The following is a 22,500-nucleotide window of genomic DNA, read 5'->3' on the forward strand; positions in this document are numbered from 1 at the left end:
AGTCTGAGGCCATGTGGGAAGATGACTGGAGGCATAATGTTGCCATTACTAGTGATCACTCCAAGTACCGTGATGTTGACTGGGTGCTTGATTTTTATTACTCTCAGTACATGTTTTGGGGACACGGCAAGCCAGTGCTTGTTCTGTGTGTTCACCATCTGATCCTGGCAGAACTTTTTCTTGTTGGAGAAAAACCAAAGCATGTTCTGATGCTTGAGTTTGTTCAAAAGCTTCATAGTATGGTCTTTCCTCTTGTCCTTGATGGCTTGGGATAAAAATTGGCCCTTTCTCACCTTGTATGAGAAATACTGAATGTCTTCATGCACTACCTGCTTGATGAGAAACTACTCCCATGTCCCTGGTGATGGACTTGATTGACTTGGAGGGATTGTTATCAACCGTGGCCTGGATCTCACCAACAAATCCAGAAGTTCTTTTCTTATCAGAGCTACCATACCTTTGTAATCATCATTTGACTCATCCAACTCTTTCTGAATCCTCTGCACTGTCCTCAGATTGATACCCAAACACTTTCAAATGTTCATATTGGAGCTTCTGGTGCAAATGCCAAGCAGTACAGCATGTCGTTTCCAAATTTCTGGCAAAGTGAATTGCGCCATGGTGCTGTTTTTGTCACAAACGGTGCCCGATTGACCCTACTATACTGTGTAGTTGACAAAATCAAAAACAAGCAATGTACATGTGCAAAATAAAAAATATAAAATGGCAAAATTTTACCCATCACACCCTGCATACATATATATATATATATATATATATATATATATATATATAGAAATATATATATTTATACACATACACATATTTGTGTGTGTGTGTGTGTGTGTGTGTGTGTGTGTGTGTGTGTGTGTGTCTGGTGTTGGTTTGTGTATGTCCCAGTAACTTTGAAATTTGGCAAAAGAGAATAACAGAACAAATACCAGATTTTAAAATAAATGTTGGAGTTGATCTCCTTGACTAAACCTTTCAAGGTAGAGCTCCAGCATGGCCACAGTGCAATGACTGAGACAAATGAAATACAAAAGACAACTCTGCTATTATATTTCGACAATACTAGAATACTTGGCTGAGGTTCACAATGTATAATTAAACTGAGTGATTATTTTAATGAAATGTCTTAAATTGCAGTTAATTTTTAGCTTAAACATTTCTCATACAAAACTGGTAAAATACATGTAGAAATCTTAAAGACAAATTTAACCTCAGATCAATAAGATTACAATTCATCAAATGATCCAATCATGAACCAAAACACGCAATTCTATTATGGAAACTAATTTGAAATTCCACAATTAGATGGAGATTCTTGAAATTGCTGGGGAAACAAACAATTACAAACTCAGATAAGGCACAGAAAAATGACAACAAATTAGTTACCTGGAAGAGCCTCTCCTTGGCGAATAAGAAAAGAGCCTTTCTGAAGACCAGGATGTAGAAGCCATTCTTCAGAAGCATTCCGACTCACTTTTCCAAAATACCAACTGCAAATAAAAAAAGAGAAAAGAAATGTAAATAAAAATGCATAATTTTTCTCTGTTAACATTTCAGGTTAATTATTATGTCCATCCCCACCCATCTTCTGCTGCTTAATTCACCTGGCTTTTTTCATTATCTTACATTGCATTATTATTGTACATTGTTTCTGAATTCAAATTCCACCAAGGTCGACTTTACCTTTTACCCCTTTGGGGTTGATGTAATCGGCTAGGCCCTATCCCCAAAATTCCAGACTTATATATATATATACAACAAGTTCTTTCAGTTTACAGCTACCAAATCCACTCACAAGGCTTTTGTTGGTCTGGGGTTAGAGTAGGAGACACTTGTCCAAAGTGCCATATAGTTCTGAAACCCAGAACCATGTGATTAGGAAGCATGCTTCTTACCAAACAGTCATACCTGATATTTAAAAAAAATAATCTAGAGTTAGTAAAAGAGCTAAATATTCTGACCACTGATACACCATAGTGAAAATGTTACAGCATGCAAACTACCAACCTGTCTCAAAGGTATGCCATCAATTTGGCCATCTTGCTGAATGACAAATGGTCAGGGCTATATGAATTTCTAAATGTTTATGCATCATTAGAAGTTCCAATTGTTTTTTTTATAAGATTATAACGTTGAAGGTAGTTTCTATCAATTTTTGACAGATACAACTAAACCAAGTGTACTAAGTGAAGTCCTTAGATTCAAATTATGGTAAAATATATCAAAGGAAATTTTCCCTACACACACACACACACACACACACACGTTCAATTTATTTTCATGTCGCTCAACCTTCATACAAAATGGCGTTATGAAAACAATCTCCACAAGTCCAAAATTCTTAATTTATTCATTATTTTAGTAATAAACTAAAAATGACCATATCAAATTAAAAAGAAAAAAAACTACTTTAAAAAAAAATCTAATTTAAGAAAATGTCAAAACATGTTTAGAAAGATGCTTTTCTCAGAAACATACTGTGAATTTGTTGGAATAACTTTCTGACATTTAAAAATAATTTCTTTCTCTAATTATATACATGAAATATAAGAGACATTATGAAAGAAAAAATTAGCAATGCTCTCTATAGATAAGCTGTAGTGTGTAGATTCAGCTTCAGATGAAATCATTTAAATCCTTCTATTTCTATGTTTGGTTGATTATTCCTTAGCAGCAGGTGCATTTAAAGAAAGATCTCTCAGCAAAGGTGAGTAATACTAACATCATTTATTTTCTTTCTTTCTCTCTCTTTTTTTTTTTTTTTGCAGATCAGTAATAGATGAAATAATTTCAGATCGAGTATTCTTTTAATTATTAAGATAAGATTAAAATTTATAATTTACAGATGGTAATCCCCAATTATTATAATAGTAGTTGGAAAAATATGTAAATATAAACACTTGGATACATTTGTGCATACATGCTCATATGCAGAGAAATAATATATATTTTAACATCTATTTTCTAAGCTTGCGTGTATTAGATAGAATTTGAGGCAGATTTTCTATAGCTGGATGCTCTTACTGTTACCAAACAAGGCAATATTTTCCCATGGTGAGACATGTTTTTTATGGAAGACTGAAAATGAATGACATCACTTGTATGAGGGTAGCACTTGTTTACAAGTGCCATGTGATGTCAAGAGAGGGAGGCACAAACAGACACGCACAGACACACGATGAGCTACTTTCACTTTCTATCTAGCAAATCTACTCACAAGGCTTTGGCCAGTTTGGTGCTAAATAGAATACACTTGCCCAAGATGCCACACAGTGAGAGTGAACCGAAAACCATGTTGTCGGGATGTGATGCATGCCCTTAGCCCTCCCCCATCACACACACACAATGTTATGTAGGTGTACATAGGTTCAATATCAAAAAGGAATATTTCTATCCTGAAAAGCCAGATATAAATATGAATTAAACAGATAATTTAATGCACACAGACCAGCTACACAGTACTTCACAAAAAACAGATATTGTTTCGGTCATAATCCGCATCAGAATTTAGAAACAGTTGAAGATAAGTATCGAGTTAGATCTGGTGGGATTTGAACATAGTTCTGAAGTTACAGAAGCGTGAATCAGCTAAACGCTTTGCCTAGTGTTATACCATTTTCTAAAGTTACTTGTAATGCAAAGACAAATCTTCAATGTCATTGCTATAGACTTGACAGCAAAAACTCAATTACTTAATCTAATGACAATTTAATTTTGTAAAGTTCTTAAATATTTCCATATTTCCTTGAATTCAATTTTCTCTTTCAGAATGAATGACATTTTCATTTTTTTTCACTTTCCTTTTATTTCCTTACTATAAATGTCAATGCTGTAAAGAACTAAAGTTTTTTTTTTCCGTCTTGGAGAGCAAGTTTATTGCAGCTAAGTTATTGAGTAACTGCTCGAGTTAGGACCGGAATTTGCAGCAATTACAACACATTTAACTGCTACATCAATTGTCTTGTCAGTTCCACACTAACCTACTTAGTCAAACTAGTACTTATTGTTCCAAACCATGAAGACCTAAAGAAAGACCATAACAAAACTTTGTGAGGAAAAAGAAAGGACAGAAATATGAAAAAGGAAAAAACAAAAACTTAAACTTCCACCTTTGTACTTCCATCATTATTATGTTGTATGATAAAGCAGCGAGCTGGTAGAATTGATAGCATGCTCAGCCAATGGCTTAGCGGCATTTTGTCTGTCTTTACATTCTGAGTTCAAATTCTACCAAGGTCAATTTTGGTATTTCATTCCTTCAGGGTTGATAAAATAAGTACAATAGCCTCGGGCTGACCAAAGCTTTGTGAGTGGATTTGGTAGACAGAAACTAAAAGAAGCCCGTCATATATATATATATATATATATATATATATATATGTGTGTGTGTGTGTGTGTGTGTGTGTGTATGTGTGTGCATGTGTGTGTGTGCATGTATGTTTGCATGTCAATGTGTCCCCCCCCCACATCACTTAACAACCAATGCTCGTGTGTTTATGTCCTCGTAACTTAGCGGTTCGGCAAAAGAGACCAATAGGATAAGTACTAGGCTCACAAAGAATAAGTCTAAAGGCGCTGCTCCAGCATGGTCACAATCAAATGAGTGAAACAAGTAAAAGAAAAAAATAGGTAGTTATAATATTAACTGTTTTAAGTACCAAAAGTCAAGTTAATTTTAGCATGATTTTAACACTGAGTTGTGTGTGCCCACTTTAAACTATCGAAGAATTCAGTCTTGTCTGTCTGTCCTGCAAGGGAATGGCAATCTTGTTCCACTTAATTTTGAATTAAATTGAATTAAAAGTAAACAAATGTAAATTATGGGAAAACTTCTACAGCTGTTTCGCTATCTAAAAAATCAATCAATATAACACAGATTTCGACAGAGATCACAGAATTCGGTATCTGAATAGATGAAATATAACATTCCATCAAAGCGAGTTTTCACCTTAATTAATCTAACAATCATTTTAATGGGAGGTTTTTGTTTATTTCTTTCTAATCAGTCTCTAAAGTATTTTCCTTGAAACTCATCATTGTTCATTTTGCTTTTGATATGGTGCATATTTAACAGTTTTACTTATAGTGTTTGTTTGTTTTCTTTAGAGCAGTTTTCTAGCTGAACACTCCTCCATAAGCTGAATCAGCATCTGTTGGAAGTCACAAATAAACTAGTTGAGCCAGACAATCATTTCCTTCGTATTTACTTTCACTTGATTGTTAACATGGAAAATAGAAATTGCTGGATAAATAGATGAAAGAGAACAAGGTGATGGAGATAAGAGTCTAAAAAAAAAAAATAAATAAATAAATAAAAAAAATATAAAGCAGTGTAATATACTACTACATCCTTTGCAATGCAAGTCACCCAAGCAATGAATACATAAAGCTTTTCATGTAGACGTCTAATTCCTGCATTCCAAACATTTGTGTTCAAAAGAAAAGGTAGCATTCTGATAAAAAGTTCGGTAAAAATAGAAAATAAAAACAAAAATGATAACAATAATAGCAATGCTGCTGCTGCTGCTGCTGCTGCTGCTACTACCACTACTACTACTACTACCACCAATATCAATAATGATAATATTAAGTTAGGCACTTTAAACCAGACACTATATTAAGATTAATGTAGGAGCCACGGAAAGAAAAATATAAAAATAACAATAGATGGTGTATAACACAGAAGCATATGTAGACTAAGATACAAACAAATAATCATACAAGCTAATATATATATACAGAGTTTACACTGCAAGTTGATATAGCCATAGATGACAAATGAATCCATATTGAAAACAAATTGATAATAGCAATAAGTAAAAATCACAAAGATTGTTTAAAAAAACAAGTTTTACATGCTGAATATAAAATTATTGAAACACCAAATGAATCATAAATAATAATAATAATAATAATAATAATGATAATGATAATGATAATAATAATAATAATAATAATAATAATAATGATAATGATAATGATAATGATAATGATAATAATAATAATAATAATAATAATAATAATAATAATAATAATAACAACAACAACACTGGGTAATATGCAAAAACCTGGACTTGCCCCATGATAAAAACTGGTGGGAACACAAACCACCCCCAGTACTTGAAAATGATCACATTGCACTCCTCTGGAACTTCACCATTCAAACTGACAGAAAGATAGACGCAAATAGGCCAGACATCATACTGAAAGACTTCAGACAAAAATCATGCCTCCTCATTGATATGACTGTCCCAATCGATATAAACGTATCTGTCAAGACCTACCAAAAACTGAGCAAATATAAAGATCTTGAAATAGAAATTAGCAAAATGTGGAATCTGAAGACGAAAACAATACCTATTGTCATAGGTGCCCTGGGAATGACAGCGAAACGGGCTAATTACTACCTAGCTCAGATACCAGGAAACCCCAAAATGGCTGAAGTTCAAAAGATAGTGCTCATGGAAACTGCCCATATCCTACGTAAAATACTGTCTATGTGATCTCAAATTTTAAAGCAAACACATAATTTTCTTATGGTTTCTTAAACATTCACTTGAACAAAACTGTACAAATCCAAATATATGGTACCCTAGGCATAACACCTACATGAACTTCTAACTTGTTGTCTCTTGAGGTCTCTGGGTGAGACTTGGAGCCAACTTGTACAAATGCAAAACAAAAGTCAAACATAAAATAATAATAATAATAATAATAATAATAATAATAATAATGGTGGTAGTGGTGAGAAGAAGAAGAAGAAGAAAAAGAAGGAGGAGGAGGAGAAGAAGAAGAAGAAGAAGAAGATCATTACCCTAGAACATATTGACACAGACAAACGTGTTTATACATACATACTGCAAACAATACAAAAACAAATGGAGGTTAGTGATTATTGCAATAACAAAGATAATCCAATTAGATATGCGGTAAAGAACAGAAGTGAAGTCAAAGTGACATATTTGTTTAAATTACCAGATCTGAGTTAAAGGATTTATAACTTATTTGCAATGACACAATCATCTTCATCGGTGTTTAACGTCCTGCTTTCCATGGGTTGGACAGTTTGACTGTGGGCTGGCGAGCTAGAAGGCTGCACCAAGCTCCAATCTGATCTGGCAAAGTTTCTGCAGCTGGATGCCCTTCCTAACACTAACCACAGTGTGTTATGATGTTTAGTGGCATTGCTGTCTCTGTTAAAATCCCACCAAAGCAGAGTTTATTTCCATTTTTCCAGGATCAATAAAATAAGGTAACATTCAATCTACTGCAATCATTACAACTGACACTACTCTTCCATCCAAAAATGTATGCCCTTCTGCTACAGTTAGAAATAGTTATTATTATTATTGAATGAGAGAGCAGTGCATGCCATCAAAGTGACACTGGGATACAAATATATGAAGCCCAGTATACCCATTGTGACTACCCATCCCATAAGTGTACACCAGGCATATGCATCACAACTATATGTGCACGACATGGTGATCTCATATCAAGACAAACAGCGCATGACATTGCAGGTGAGGTCTTGTTAGAATTTTCTTGAAGTCGAGTAGCCCATCTCACACAAAAGGTCCCTGAATAAGGGTTGCTAAAGGATGATAAACGAAACACCCATGTTTATTATTATTATTATTGAGTGAGAGAGCAGTGCATTCCATCAAAGTGACACTAGAGTACAATTATACAAAGCCCAGTATATCCATCACGGCTACGCATCAGATAAGGATACACCAGGCACATGCATCACGACCACATGTGCGCAACGTGGTGATCTTACATCAAGATAAACAGTGCATGACCTTGCAGGTGGGGCCCAGTTAGAATTTTCTTCAGCTCAAGTAGCCCATCTTGCACAAGAGGTCCTTGAATAAGGCTTGTTTACAGATGATGAACAAAACACCCATGTTTATTATTATTGCTATTATTATTATTATTATTATTATTATTATTATTATTATTATTATTGAGTGAGACAGCAGTGCATTAACACCACCAATGTTATTGTTGCAATCTTCATCACTATTACCGCCATTGTTGCTTTCATCATGATGGCTGCTGCCATTGTTGCTTCCCTTGCCATCTTTAGTTTCCTTTCTGCAACATTCCTGGCAATTAACATATATGATTAATTTTCGCAAGGCTGTTATTTAACTGCATTTATGTTATACGCAAGATTATGAACGAGACATTGCAAGTGAGAGGTATCAACCAACCCAACCAAGTGAAATGCCAACCTACCAACCAAGCTGTAAAACCTGAAGCAGATATTTTAGTAGGCCATTCGCATAACAGTCTAGCTTCAGTTCTAATTAGACATGTAAATTAGTAAAAGTTAATAAAATCTCCACTGTAACCTGAAATTTTGTTTCAGTTGCTCGTTACAGTTTAACTTGACTTTCACTATTTTAAATAATTTTTTTTTCCCTCTAATTTTCATATGAATAACTTGTTCCACATTTTATGAGGCACAGTAAAACTTTATATTGCTAAAGTTGTATTTAAACATCTTCCAGCTGAGAACTAATCACAGAGCCATGCATATGTAAGGTGCACGAGATGAATAAATATACTGGTAAACCTTTATAGTAAGATAATCAATACCAGGTTGTTTTTATGGCATTTTCACTTCTAAGTCTCAAGTCTTCTATTATAATTCCATGCAAAGCTAGGAGGCTTTAATAGGAATATTAAATCAACCTTAGTATTTGACTTGGTTGTCTTTTAACTTTTAGCTTTTCTGTGGCCATGCTGGGGTACCACCTTGGAAAATTTTTTAGTTAAATGAATTGATCCCAGGACCTATTTCTTTAAAACCCTGGTACTAATTCTATCGGCCTCTTAGGCTGAACCGCTAAATTATGGGGATGTAAACAAACCAACACTTGTCAAGTGGTGGTGAGAGACAAACACAGACACACACACACACACGTGTGTGTGTGTGTGTATCCGCAAGGATGATGATGTTAGGAAGAGCAACCGGCAGTAATAAACCATGCCAAAGCACACTGAAGCCTGGTGCAATCTTCTTCCTAGCCAGCTCCTGTAAACCATCCAACCTATGTCACCATGGAGAATAGATGATAATGATGATGATGATAGCACCAACTACAGTCTCTGAGTGATTGGTGTTAGGAAGGGTATCCAGCTGTAAAAACCTTGCCAGATCAGATTAGAGCCTGCATGCATACATACATACATATATATATATATATATATATATATATATATATATGATGGCTTCTTTCAGTTTCCATCTACCAAATCCACTCTCAAGACTTTGGTTGGCCACACAGTGGGACTGAAACCAGAACCATGGGGTTGGGAAGCAAGCTTCTTATCACACAGCCACTCCAGTCATAAAGATGTTTCAACCATTTAGCTTTGGCCATACTGGGGCACATCAATTTTTGTCTTCTTTATACTTTCATTACAAAATTTGATTAAAATTTTCTATGAAATGTATCAAGACTTCATTATCAAAGAAATGAAGCAATTACATTAATTATAAGAGACACTATTACAAGTGGTAACATAATTACTAAGGGACATATGTAGTGTTTAAAGTATTCATAAGTGTGTTATAATTGTAAGTAGTTTTAAACACTGATGATCCTTCATAACGACCATATGACGAAGATGTCAGCAAATACCTCTTCATATAATAGGAATCCACTGAAATGAAGATGATTTTAATAACAAGAGAAACCAGTTTTGCTTTCAATGTATATTATTATTGTAAGTTAGAAGACTAAACTCTTATTTGTGGAGTGGAGTAAACCATTTCGATACGCACATGCAGTTTTTAGAGGAACTATCTTGCAGGAAAATAATATTTTGTTCTGCAGGACATGTGTTCATTTGCACATCTCCTTCACTTACGCATTCATTCATTTGCACTGCTACACAAGCTTATTCATATATGGATGCACACACACACACACACACACACAGATACGGTTGGATGTGTGGAGAGTGAATGTGTGTGAATATGAGTATATATATACATACATAAACACACACACAACATACATATTTACATACATACATACATACACACATAAATACATACACACACACATACATACATACATAACATGCACACACACACACACACACATTTACATACATACATACACTTATATATAGGAGAGTGGATGTGTGTGAATATCTGTGTGTGTGTGTGTGTGTGAATATCTGTGTGTGTGTGTGTGTACATATAAATATACATAAATACATACACACACACATACCTACATACATACCTACATACATACATACATACACACACATACATACATACATAACATGCACACACAGAGACAGATATGGTTCGATGTGTGGAGAGTGGATGTGTGTGAATATGAGTATAGATACACACACACACACATACACACAACATACATATTTACATACATACATACATACACTTATATATAAGAGGGTGGATGTGTGTGAATATCTGTGTGTATGTGTGTATACATATGAATATACATAAATACATACATACCTACATACATACATACATACATACATAACATGCACGCACACATGCATACACTCATAGATACACTCATAGATATACAAACAATGGCATTTGAAAACGAAAACAAAAACAGGAGGGAGGGGGGGGGAAAGAGATCGGAGGCAGAGGGAATGAGAAAGATCATGAAAGAGTGGAGAAAAATTAAAAGCTGCGATGTTTCTTCATCTCTAACATAAAAAAAAAAACAAAACAAAAAAAACGATGACAACAAAAGTGTGAACCCATTTATCTATGTTAATTGCTCACAAGCTTTGAAAAAAGCTGCATATAATTAATAAATTAGGAGACTCTTTAGAACGTAAATATTATTATCACTGAATTGAAATGTAAATAAAATTACAAAAACAACAGCTTCAAAGACAGCAAGCAATGAGTATATAAAGTAGAAAGAATGAATAATGCCGTGCGCGCGCGCGCGTGCGTGTGTGTGTGTGTGTGTGTGTGTGTGTGTGTGTGTGTGTGTGTGATATTAACATTGACTTGAGTTACTAGGTGGAGTCTGTTTTAATATGCATGCACCCATTATATATACTACATATGTGAATACATGTAAAAAAATGTTATTTATATAGTGATGTATACACAAGTACACACATATCTCTCTCCCTCTCTCTCTCTCTCTCTGTATACATATATATCATCATCATCTTCGTTATCGTTTAACGTCTGCTTTCCATGCTGGCATGGGTTGGACAATTTGATTGAGGACTGGCAAGCCAGAAGGCTGCACCAGGCTCCAATCTGATCTGGCAAAGTTTCTACAGCTGGATGCCCATCCTAATGCCAACTACTCCGAGAGTGTAGTGGGTGCTTTTTACATGCCACTAGCACGGGAGCCAGTCAGGTGGCACTGGCAATGACCATGCTTGAATGGTGCTTTTTACATGCCACACACAAACACACACACACATATATGTTCACATGACAAAACATATTTATATACATGCTGTGAAGAATACTAGACAGTTGTACTGTTTTCACATATAATCAAGCCAATTAGAAGGTTGTTTGCATAATATGGATACTCAGCTTAATATATTTCTATATTCATTAAAAATTCAAAGTCAGGTTCAGGTAGTTAAATACATTATATTATAATACAACTAGAATTAGAACTTTTAATCCCAGTTTCAGAAAGAAAACTTCATTTTTTTTTTCTTTTATTTTCTAATATTTACTTCTTGATTGCTTCAATTAGCTAAATATTTAGAAACTGAGGTTGGGGTAAGCAAGAGCATGCTCCCCGTAGAAAACCCAGCTCCAAAAGAGCCTCATGCTAGCAAAGGAGAATGGGCATCAGCCAGCCAGCCCAAAGGTTGGGGTGGGCTGCACATGCCTACCTCAGTTGCTATGGCATTGAGGTAGATCTGGCCACCTCTGTCACCAGGGACAAAACCCAGATTTAAAATGCTGGATGATGATGATGATGCATATATATAGCCTGCTTATATAATATTCTCCAAAGTAAACATAACTTTTTAGTTGAAAACTTGACTTAGTAGATCTGGCTACAAACGCGACTAACTAAAAGCTGTTTCCTTTCTCTCAAATTCTATACCAATTAATGCATCAAGATTTTGTACCAAAGTTGATGGTTGGATTCGGGAATTTATTACGTTTTTATTTTTTCATTTATTCTTTTTTCTTCCCAGATTAAAAAGAATAACATGCAAAAATTCCTTTTTTTCCCCCATTTCAAGAAATAAATGGCATATCTCCCTGTTGTTGTGAATGTCATAACCTATACAAGCTATGCCTCCTATTAATTTTTAGTAAACCAAATTCTACAGTTGGTATTTCACAATGAATCAAAATGCATTAGACCTTTGAAATCAGATTTTGACAGCTATTAACTAAATGCAAGTTCATGATGATATTTTACGATAATTGATTCAATTACCATAAAATAGTTCCAAGATATGGTATTTTATAGGAACTATTAGCACTATTTTCGTATGTGTGTGTGTGTGTGTGTGGATATATATATATACATATATATATTATTTTTTCTGTTAGAAATTGAGAAATAATCTGACACAGCCAACATATGAAACTTACAAATCAAGAAGAGGGAATTCCAAATTTTTAGGCGAGGAGGGAGGTACCCCCTCCCAACCCTTTAAAGTAACATAAAATGACTTGATGGTTCTGCTCCCCCAATGGATCAATATTTATGTTAATAGCCAAACAACTTAGCAGTCTATCATAGAAACAGACCAGTATCTTTGCAATAAACAGTCCTATTTTATTAATATGAAAGCCTTGGTCTTAAAACGTCTATTATTAATCATCAAAGTGAATATAATACTTGCCAATTATAAAAGAGAAATTGAGAAAAAAGGATTTCACTTTAATAAATACCCTAATAATGTCCATGTAAATCAGTGGTTTACAGCAGAAACCCCTAGGGGTCCATATGAGATTTTGCTGTTAAAATTTATGTGCGATAAATTGGTTATACTTCTACAATACACAAAATATTTTAACATTTTTTCTTATACAATTCCTCATAATATTTAATTGTAAAAATATAATAGGATATTTTTAAACATTGAGTGTTGGGCCTCACGGAGGCAATGACTGAGACCTTTGGCATTATGTCGTGCTTGAGAAGAAGACCCATCAAGCCAAGCAAAATCGTAGTTGTGGCAGATACCGGTGTCATACAAGTGACATGTAAAAACACCCATTACACTCTCGGAGAGGTTGGCATTAGGAAGGACATCCAGCCGTAGACAACCATGCCAAATCAAACCGGAGTCTGGTGCAGCCTTCCAGCGTGCCAGCCCTGGTCAAACCATCCAATCCACGCCAGCATCGACAATGGACGTTAGATGATGATGATGATGAATGGCCAAGAGGGTCCACTTGAGTAAAATAAAAATCAAAGTGGGGTCCATAGGTAAAAAAATGGTTGAGAAACCCTGCTGTAAAGATACTGAACGAGATCGTTGCCAGTGCCCCTGGACTGGCTCTTGTGCAGGTGGCACGTAAAATACACCATTTCGAGCGTGGCCGTTGCCAGTAACCGCCTGACTGGCCTTCGTGCCAGTGGCACGTAAAAGCACCCACTACACTCTCAGAGTGGTTGGCATTAGGAAGGGCATCCAGCTGTAGAAACTCTGCCAAATCAGATGGAGCCTGGTGTAGCCATCTGGTTCACCAGTCCTCAGTCAAATCATTCAACCCATGCTAGCATGGAAAGCGGACATTAAACGACGATGATGAATGATGATGATGTTGACTGAATCACATCAGTCACCTTACCATTCTCTGACTAAAGTGTCCCCACCCTTAGTGTGTGCATGTGTGTACGCATGTGCGTGTGCACACACATGTGTGTGTGTGCATACGCATGCATGTGTGTTCTGGTTCATGATCAAAATACATCACCACCTTCTAAATCAGAACACACGCTTAATTAATCAGAATGCCTACATCACACGCCTGGCCAAATTAAGTTACTACATCTCTTTAGCTGTAGCAACAAAGTCCTATTTGCTAAGTAGTTAAGACTATTAAGTATGTTAACCACACCCTGAAACCAATCTAAAATAATTGCAACAGAATAGAATGGAATCCAGTCTAAGGACGTCAGGATTTTGATTTCCTTAACTCCATTAACAAAACACAAATTTTCACAAAAGTCAACTTCATAATTAAATCACGACACTCACCTAACTTGTTCTTTCAATCTGTCTGCGAAAATTATGAAGTTTTAGCAATTGGCAAGTGGTAAATGTATTTGAATCTCCAGAGAATTTGTTCATTGGTTGGAATAATGTTGGAGAGGAACTCTCTCTCTCTCTCCTCACTCTTTCTCTTTCCTATATTGACTGATTTTAGTGTACAAATTTGAAAATATAATTTCTATCAAGAAAAAAAATCCAACACTCCTGAGACATGAATCTTTCCACTTCAGCTTCTCAGAAATCAAAACCAATATGTTTTTATTTTCCTAAACTTCCCTACTTTTATCACTTCTTATACTTTTCCAGTTGTACATGAGCAGAAATTTTTCATTGCTTTGTCACTGCTTTTTAAAATTTTTTTAAAATATTTTTTTACAATTTTTTTTTTCTTTTTCATTAATTTGCAAGAAATAGAAAGTAAAAGTCACTTCTGACAGAGAAGACAAATACTAACATCATTTAAATTATCAATGTGATAGGTCAGGGCATTTGCACAGAAGTATTTTGCAAAACATTTGGACAAGGTGCAGGAGTGGCTGTGTGGCAAATAGCTTGCTTCCGAACCTCATGGTTCCAGGTTCAGTCCTACAGTGTGGCACCTTGGGCAAGTGTTTTCTACTATAGCCTTGGCCCGACCAATGCCTTGTGAGTGGATTTGGTAGATGGAAACTGAAAGAAGCCCATCGTATATATATATATATATATATATATATATATGTATATATATTCTTTGTATTATATATATATATATATATATATATATATATATATATATATATATATATGTATGTATGTATGTATGTGTGTTTGTGTTTGTCCCTCCATCATCGCTTGACAGCTAGGCTTACAAAGAGTAAGTCCTGAGGTTGGTTTGTTCAACTAAAGGCAGTGCTCCAGCATGGCCACAGTCAAATGACTGAAACAAGTAAAAGAGTAAGCAATCACAAGGTAGTCATCCATGCTGTTAGGGCCATACCATTGACTGCAGAGCCTAACTGGTACTTATTTTATTGACTTTGAAAGGATGAAAGGCAAAGCTGACCTTGGCACAATTTGAACTCAGAATGTGAATTGCTGTGAAGCATTTCGCCCAGTATGCTAATGATTCTGCCAGCTCGCTGCATTATGATTGTCCTAAATAATAATAGTCATCATCATCATCACTTACTATCTGTTTCCCATGCTGGCGGGAGTTGTGTGGTTTGACAGGAGCTGGTATGGCCAGGAGCAGCACCAGGTTCCATTGTCTGTTCTGGCATGGTTTCTATGGCTGGATGCCCTTCCCAATACCCCACCAACCACTCTGTAGAGTGCACTGGGGGATTTTTATGTGGCACCTCCCATGAGGATAGTCTTTTAAGTGGAGGGGGTTTTATGACACAGATAAAGTGACACTTGTATACAATAATCATGTGATGTCATGATTATTGAAGACAACTCACACACATACACGTGCGTGCACACACACACACATACACATACACACGAGGAGGCATCTTTCCGTTTTTGTCCACCGAATCTACTCATAAGACTTTGGTCGGCTCGAGGCTATAGTAGAAAACACTTGCCCAAGGTGCCACATGAAGGATTGAACTCGGGACCAAATGGTTGGGGAATGCAAGCTTCTTAAGCACACACTGACTCTTTATTTGGAAAGAAAAAAACAAACTACATCATCAAAAAAGCTAAAATACTGTTTTATGACAGACTCAGTGAAATAGAATTAGATGTATAACAGTATGTGTGTGTGTTCGAGCATGTATAGGAGTGGAGTAATGCTTATAAGTGCAATGAATGCCTTCTAAGCACAAAATGATCAGCACTGATATAAATTTGTCTCTATCTGATAGTCAGACATTTTTCTCTATCTCCATAACCAAAGTAGTTTTATTGCCCTTTATCAAAGAAATCCATTGAATGTTATATCTGAAATTTGCATCATACACCAAGCAAACAGCCATATGTTTTTTTGTTTTTTTTTTAATGTACCATACTCTACATAACAGCCACATTTTTCAAGGAAAAAAAAATAACAGACTATTTTTTAAGCCAATTAACATATTTTTAAAGAAAAAATAAATAAATCAAAGAAACAATTTTTAAAAGATTGACCCTTTTGATGCCAACTCACTATGGACTGCTTCTGATTCTAATTTCTGTATACAACACTTCTTTTATTAAAATGTTCAAATTTAAATTAAGAAAAAACTCCCATCAATTTTAAGAACACTTTGTTAAGCTATGTACCTCAAGCACCAGCTTAATTAGGACAAAATCATTTTACTAAATCCTTGTAGGCCCAGACATGGCTGTGTGGTAAAGAATTTCACTTCCCAACCACACAGTTTTAAGTTCAATCCCATTGTGTGGCACCCTGGGCAAAAGCTTTCTATGGTACCCTCAGGTTAATCAAATCCTTGTGAGTGGATTCAGGAGATGAAAACTGGAAGAAGTCTGATGTATACTTATCTCCATATGTAAATGTATATGTATGTGTGTTTGTGTGTTTTTGCAAATGTGTTCAGATTTCCCTTCGTCATCACATGTATTCAGTGATTGTTAACAAAGGTCTCACTGTTCATACGGATGGTGTCATTCACTTATAGTGGCGGATACAGGGATTATTGCCCTAGTTGCCTGGGCAACACTCTTTCTAGCCAAGTCGATGCCAAAAAAGCGGGACCAAATTTTGAAAATACAAGCTTGAACTTTAATAATGGTTATATTTTTTTCCATGTTATTAAGTTATGATAAAGCACTAAGTCAACTCTGCTGCAGGGTTGGTGTTAGGAAGGGCATCCAGCTGTAAAAACCTTGCTAAAACTGACCTCACCTGTGCTTGTGCCGTGTAAAAAGCACTACTCACTTTGCTTGTGCATGTGCCACATAAAAAACACTAAGTCCACTTAGCTGAGTGGTTGGCTGAGTGGAAGGGCGTCCAGCTGTAAAAATCCTGCCAAAATAGTCACAGAAGTCTGGTGCAGGCTTCGGCCTGGCCAGCTCTTGTGGTACCATTCCACCCATGCTAGCATGGAAGATGGACGTTAAACGATGATGATGATGATACACAAGTGTAGTTTTCCATAGGTAAATCAATACTCACTGCACTGTTGCAAATATAATAACATTGTTATTTTATTTCCAGCAGTTTCATAGTATTTCTGTTTCGTATGCATATGGTCTGCCACAACAAAGTTAGAATACATACAAATGGCTCCATTTGTTACGAATTGCGATTTTTCTCAAAACCTTTGGGCAACATCCAAAAAAAAACATCCTGGATCTCACCCCACTGCATCCAGTACACTCTGAAAAGTGGTTAGCCTTAGGAGGTGCATCCAGCTATAAAAGCTATGCTGAATATACCTCGCTGGTGCTGGTGCCACATAAAACGCATCCAGTACACTCTGTAAAGTGGTTGGTGTTAGGAAGGACATTCAACCACAGAAATCATGCCGAAACAGATTGGAGCTTGGTGCAGCTCTCTGGTTTGCCAGCTTCTGCCAAACTGTCCAACCCATTCTAGCATGGAAGATGAACATTAAATGATTATTATGATGATGATTGATATTGAAAAAGCATGTCCAGGCTTGTTGACATATCTAGACATGTTGAGCAATCTTTGTGAACTAAAGACTTGTTCATACAGTATTGTTCTTAGCCATGTCTGCAGAGTTGGAGATGAGAGTTGGCATCAAGAAGGGCATCCAGCCATAAAAGCTCTTCCCCAACACATGCTCTTGCCTGATCCATGCAAGTATGAATATTCTTTTATTCTTTTATTTGCTTCAGTCATTTAACAGCGGTCATGCTGGAGCACTGCCTTTAGTTGAACAAATCAAGCCCAGGTGTTATTCTTTTGTAAGCCTAGTACTTATTCTATTGGTCTCTTTTTGCCAAACTGCTAAGTGACAGAGACATAAACACAAATACATATATATATACATACGATGGGTTTCTTTCAGTTTCCATCTACCAAATCTACTCACAGTGGGACTGAACCCAGAACCATGTGGTTGGTAAGAAAGCTACTTACCACACAGCCACTCCTGTGCCTATGTAGACATTAAAACTATAATGATGATATTTTACTAAACCCATCTGAATTCTTGGATTAAAAACAAATAGAAAGCATATTTCAATTAAAAATATGGTTATGAAGGGTTAAATAAACTTGGGTTATTGTATAAATGACTGAGCTCTTGAAATTTAATAATAATAGTTCAAAGATCACAGGATAAGAATATCTGATCAAATTATATTTTTGTAACCAATGTTGTTTTTGAAAACTGAAAACTAATCAATGGTGGAAATTGATTAACAAGATTAACAACAACAACAATTACAGCAATAAACAATTAAAAAGAGTAATAATAATAATAATTTCTTAATTAGGAAGTGCTAGGGATATTAGAAATGAGTTAGCTGTGGAATTGTGGGTCTTCATGACTTTTTGGGGGGGATATTCAATTGAGCAGTAAGCAATTTCACTGTCTCAGAAGCTTCTTGACCACCCCAAAATAATGATTACATACACTAGCACAAGGTCATAGATTTCTAAAGGAGAAGGGGAAGGACAAGTATATTTGTATACTATGGCCTCTGAGGAACAGAGGCCAAAGTGAAATGGCCTCTGTTCCACGAAGTGGCTGGACTAGTACCTCCTCCACTCAAGCATCCCTGACTTACTAGTCTTCCCCACTCCTATCACTCTAGTTGCACCCACCACTACCCTATATACTCAGTCCTTCCTCCTCCTGAACATTGGCCTCCTGCAATCTTCTTCTAGCTCATGTCTTCTCTGATGGTGTTGACTCACAACAGTTTCAATGGAATATTAATGATACCAAGCTTTTCGGTCATGGACAACATAGAAAGTCATGTGCATTGCCCCTTCCTCCAGACTCAGCAAGGAAAACAAAATAACTGAACTGGATTGAACCAGTATATAACTAATACTGTTTACTTTCCTCACTGTTGTACATTACTCTTGTGCTATTTAGTTTTATTAAATCTACAAGGAAGTAAAGCAAATGTGACAACCAACACAACAATGGTTTCTTAACATCAGATAAAAAAAAATTATGAACAACTTACTCAAATCCACGGAGTTTTAGTTCTTGGAATGAGGGTGGATACAATGGGTTTGATGCTGTAGTTACATTTTTTGCTTGGTGATTCCATTTTTGAGTTGTCCACACATTACTACGTGCATTTTTACCATTGCAAGAAGTGCGGCATTCATCTTCGCCTTCTTCCAAAGAATTAGAGAGGCTAAGAAGCCAGAAATTGTCTTGGAAGTCATCGATGCCTCTAGGTGGCATTGGTATCTCCTTCCGGCAAATTGGACAGCAAAAACGCATAGCGTTTTTGTCAGGATTTTTTCGAACATAATCCTTTAGGCATTCTGCACAAAATGAATGCAAGCAAGGAAGGGCTTTGGGTTTCACATAAGGTTCAAAACAAATTTTACATTCCAAAAATTCTTCTTGTATCTTCTCCTTTAAGGTGTATTGGCCAGCTTTAGCCATTTTTAGCCATTCTGAAAAAGAAAAATTAATAAAAGAATTAATTAAAAAAAAAATGATACAAACAAAATGTAGCATAAATTAAACACATATCAAGAATGAAGAGGTTAACATGAAAATGAAGCCTGCAAGAGAAGTACCATGTCTGTTTGAAGGAACCAGAAAAAATAACAATGGATATATTAAGTGTCAGGTTAAAATTCCACTATGTCTAAATGATTAACACCAGAGTAGAGAAATTTTCGTTAAGAAAGTAACTAATGATCACAATATTGTTTTGTAAAATCTGAGAAGTGTGAAGAAAATAATTGCAATAAAAAACAGTTTGTAGCTGGTGTGCAAAATTGCTAACACTTGAGTTTTTAATTGATCTATGGTAAAAATTCAAGCAAAACCATCAGCTTAGAATTGTGCTTCATAGCAATTTAAGTGGTTATAAATCATTTAAGTAGTTACAAGTGGGTTCTGTTTTATGAGTAATTATCGTTAAGAAAGCGACCTGCAAATGCTTTTTGACTCCTTATGTACCAAGAGAACAATAGAAAACACTTAGATTTGATTCAAACTTTTAAAAGAATCTGGAAAGTGAGAAGATAATGAAAAAATAGTTAAATACTTGACATATAAACTAAGCTGCTGAAAGAGCTTTGACATGGTTGCTTAACCTGCTGGGAATAGAAATAGCAGTCAAATCTCTCTTAAATTATAACCATCTTACAAAAAGACATTTACCAATGTAGTTGGTCTTGGGTGCATTGAGACTGAAAAATAACATGGTTACAAATGGAATGCTTTTGATCATTAGCTTGCTTGATTGAAACTGACCTGGGGCTAAACCAGAACAGCTATATTAGAATACAAGGTTAATGGTAGTGAAATTTAAACAACAAAGTAAGAAACAGATGACATCTCTCCTTCCTTCATTATAAATCATTTGTTGATAAATCTTATGCTTCAAATAATGTGTTATCAATAATACTGAACTAGTATTATCATATAATAAATGAATAGTCTTAGTTCAATGGCAAAAATAATCTCTCCTTGCCATGTTTCTCTTGGACAAAGTGGGTGTGGAATGAAGTTTGAAAAGTAGGTAGGCAAATTGCCATGGTTATCCTCTTTGTTACCATATTTCTATCGAAATACACTGCCTTTGTTTCAATTATCTAAAAGAAAAAAAAGAACCGAATAAAATAACTCGGTCACTACTAAACTGCCAACTCGAGGAACATGGCTTGAAATTTGGGGGGAGGGGACCAGTCGATTAGATCGACCCCAATATACACAACTGGTACTTAATTTATTGACCCCGAAAGGATGAAAGGCAAAGTCGACCCTGGCAGAATTTGAACTCAGATACAAAGACAGATGAAATACCACTAAGCATTTTGCCCAGCATGCTAATGTTTCTGCCAGCTCACCATCATCATCATCATCATCATCATCATCATCATCGTTTAACGTCCGCTTTCCATGCTAGCATGGGTTGGACGATTTGACTGAGGACTGGTGAAACCAGATGGCAACACCAGGCTCCAGTCTAATTTGGCAGAGTTTCTACAGCTGGATGCCCTTCCTAACGCCAACCACTCAGAGAGTGTAGTGGGTGCTTTTACGTGTCACCCGCACGAAAACGGCCACGCTCGAAATGGTGTCTTTTATGTGCCACTCGCACAAGCCAGTCCAGGGGCACTGGCAACGATCTCGCTTGAAAATCCTACGGGACCCAGTCAGGCGGTACTGGCAACGGCCACGCTCAAAATGGTGCATCTCATGTGCCACCCGCACAAGAACCAGTCCAGGGGCACTGGCAACGATCTTACTTGGCTTGCCGGGTCTTCTCACGCACGGCACATTTCCAAAGGTCTCGGTCAGTAGTCATCACCTCGGTGAGGCCCAATGTACGAAGGTCTTGCCTCACCACCTCAGCCCAGGTCTTCCTGGGCCTACCTCTTCCACGGGTTCCCTCAACTGTTAGGGTGTGGCACTTTTTCACGCAGCTATCCTCATCCATTCTCACCACATGTCCATACCAGCGCAATCGTCTCTCTTGCACGCCACAACTGATGCTTCTAATGTTCAGCTTTTCTCTCAAGATACTTACACTCTGACGGGTATTCACATTGACATTACACATCCAACGGAGCATACTGGCTTCATTCCTTGCGAGCTTACGTATGTCCTCAGCAGTTACAGCCCATGTTTCACTGCCATGTAGCATGGCTGTTCGTACGCATGCGTCATACAGTCTGCCTTTTACTCTGAGTGAGAGTCCCTTTGTCACCAGCAGGGGTAAGAGCTCTCTAAACTTTGCCCAGGCTATTCTTATTCTAGCAGCTACACTTTCAGCGCACCCACCCCCACTACTAACTTGGTCGCCCAGATAGCGGAAGCTATCGACTACCTCTAGTTTTTCACCCTGGAATGAGATAGAAGTTGTTTCCTGTTTGTTTACAGTCTTTATTGCACCTGAACATCTGCCACAAACAAAAACTAACTTGCTAGTTAACCTGCCTTTGATGTTGCTGCACCTCTTATGTGCCCATAGCTTGCACCGGGTACATCTTATAGAGTTACTACCTACTCCTTTTCTACATACTGAGCAGGGCCATCTACCTGAAGGGGTTTGTGTTTTATCTACCTTCCTACTTATTAGGATTTTGGTTTTAGCTGGGTTGACTCTAAGGCCCTTCAATTCTAGACCTTGCTTCCACACCTG

The 22,500-nt window shown here is 36.4% G+C and overlaps 1 protein-coding gene across 1 annotated transcript in view; it reads right to left on the reverse strand.

Annotated features, from left to right (window-relative positions):
* The window catches only part of LOC106875007 (tyrosine-protein kinase STK), a 433,941-nt gene that overhangs the window by 42,855 nt on the left and 368,586 nt on the right, over positions 1 to 22,500 (reverse strand). The window contains exons 3-4 of the mRNA XM_089348411.1: positions 19,351 to 19,795; positions 1,399 to 1,502 (exon numbers count right to left, since the gene is read on the reverse strand). Coding sequence (XP_089204537.1) covers positions 1,399 to 1,502; positions 19,351 to 19,795 — 549 coding nt within the window. The remainder of the gene's footprint in view (positions 1 to 1,398; positions 1,503 to 19,350; positions 19,796 to 22,500) is intronic.

Source organism: Octopus bimaculoides, chromosome 3 (genome assembly GCF_046866305.1).
Source record: "Octopus bimaculoides isolate indiv1 chromosome 3, ASM4686630v1, whole genome shotgun sequence".
Classification (NCBI taxonomy): domain Eukaryota; kingdom Metazoa; phylum Mollusca; class Cephalopoda; order Octopoda; family Octopodidae; genus Octopus; species Octopus bimaculoides.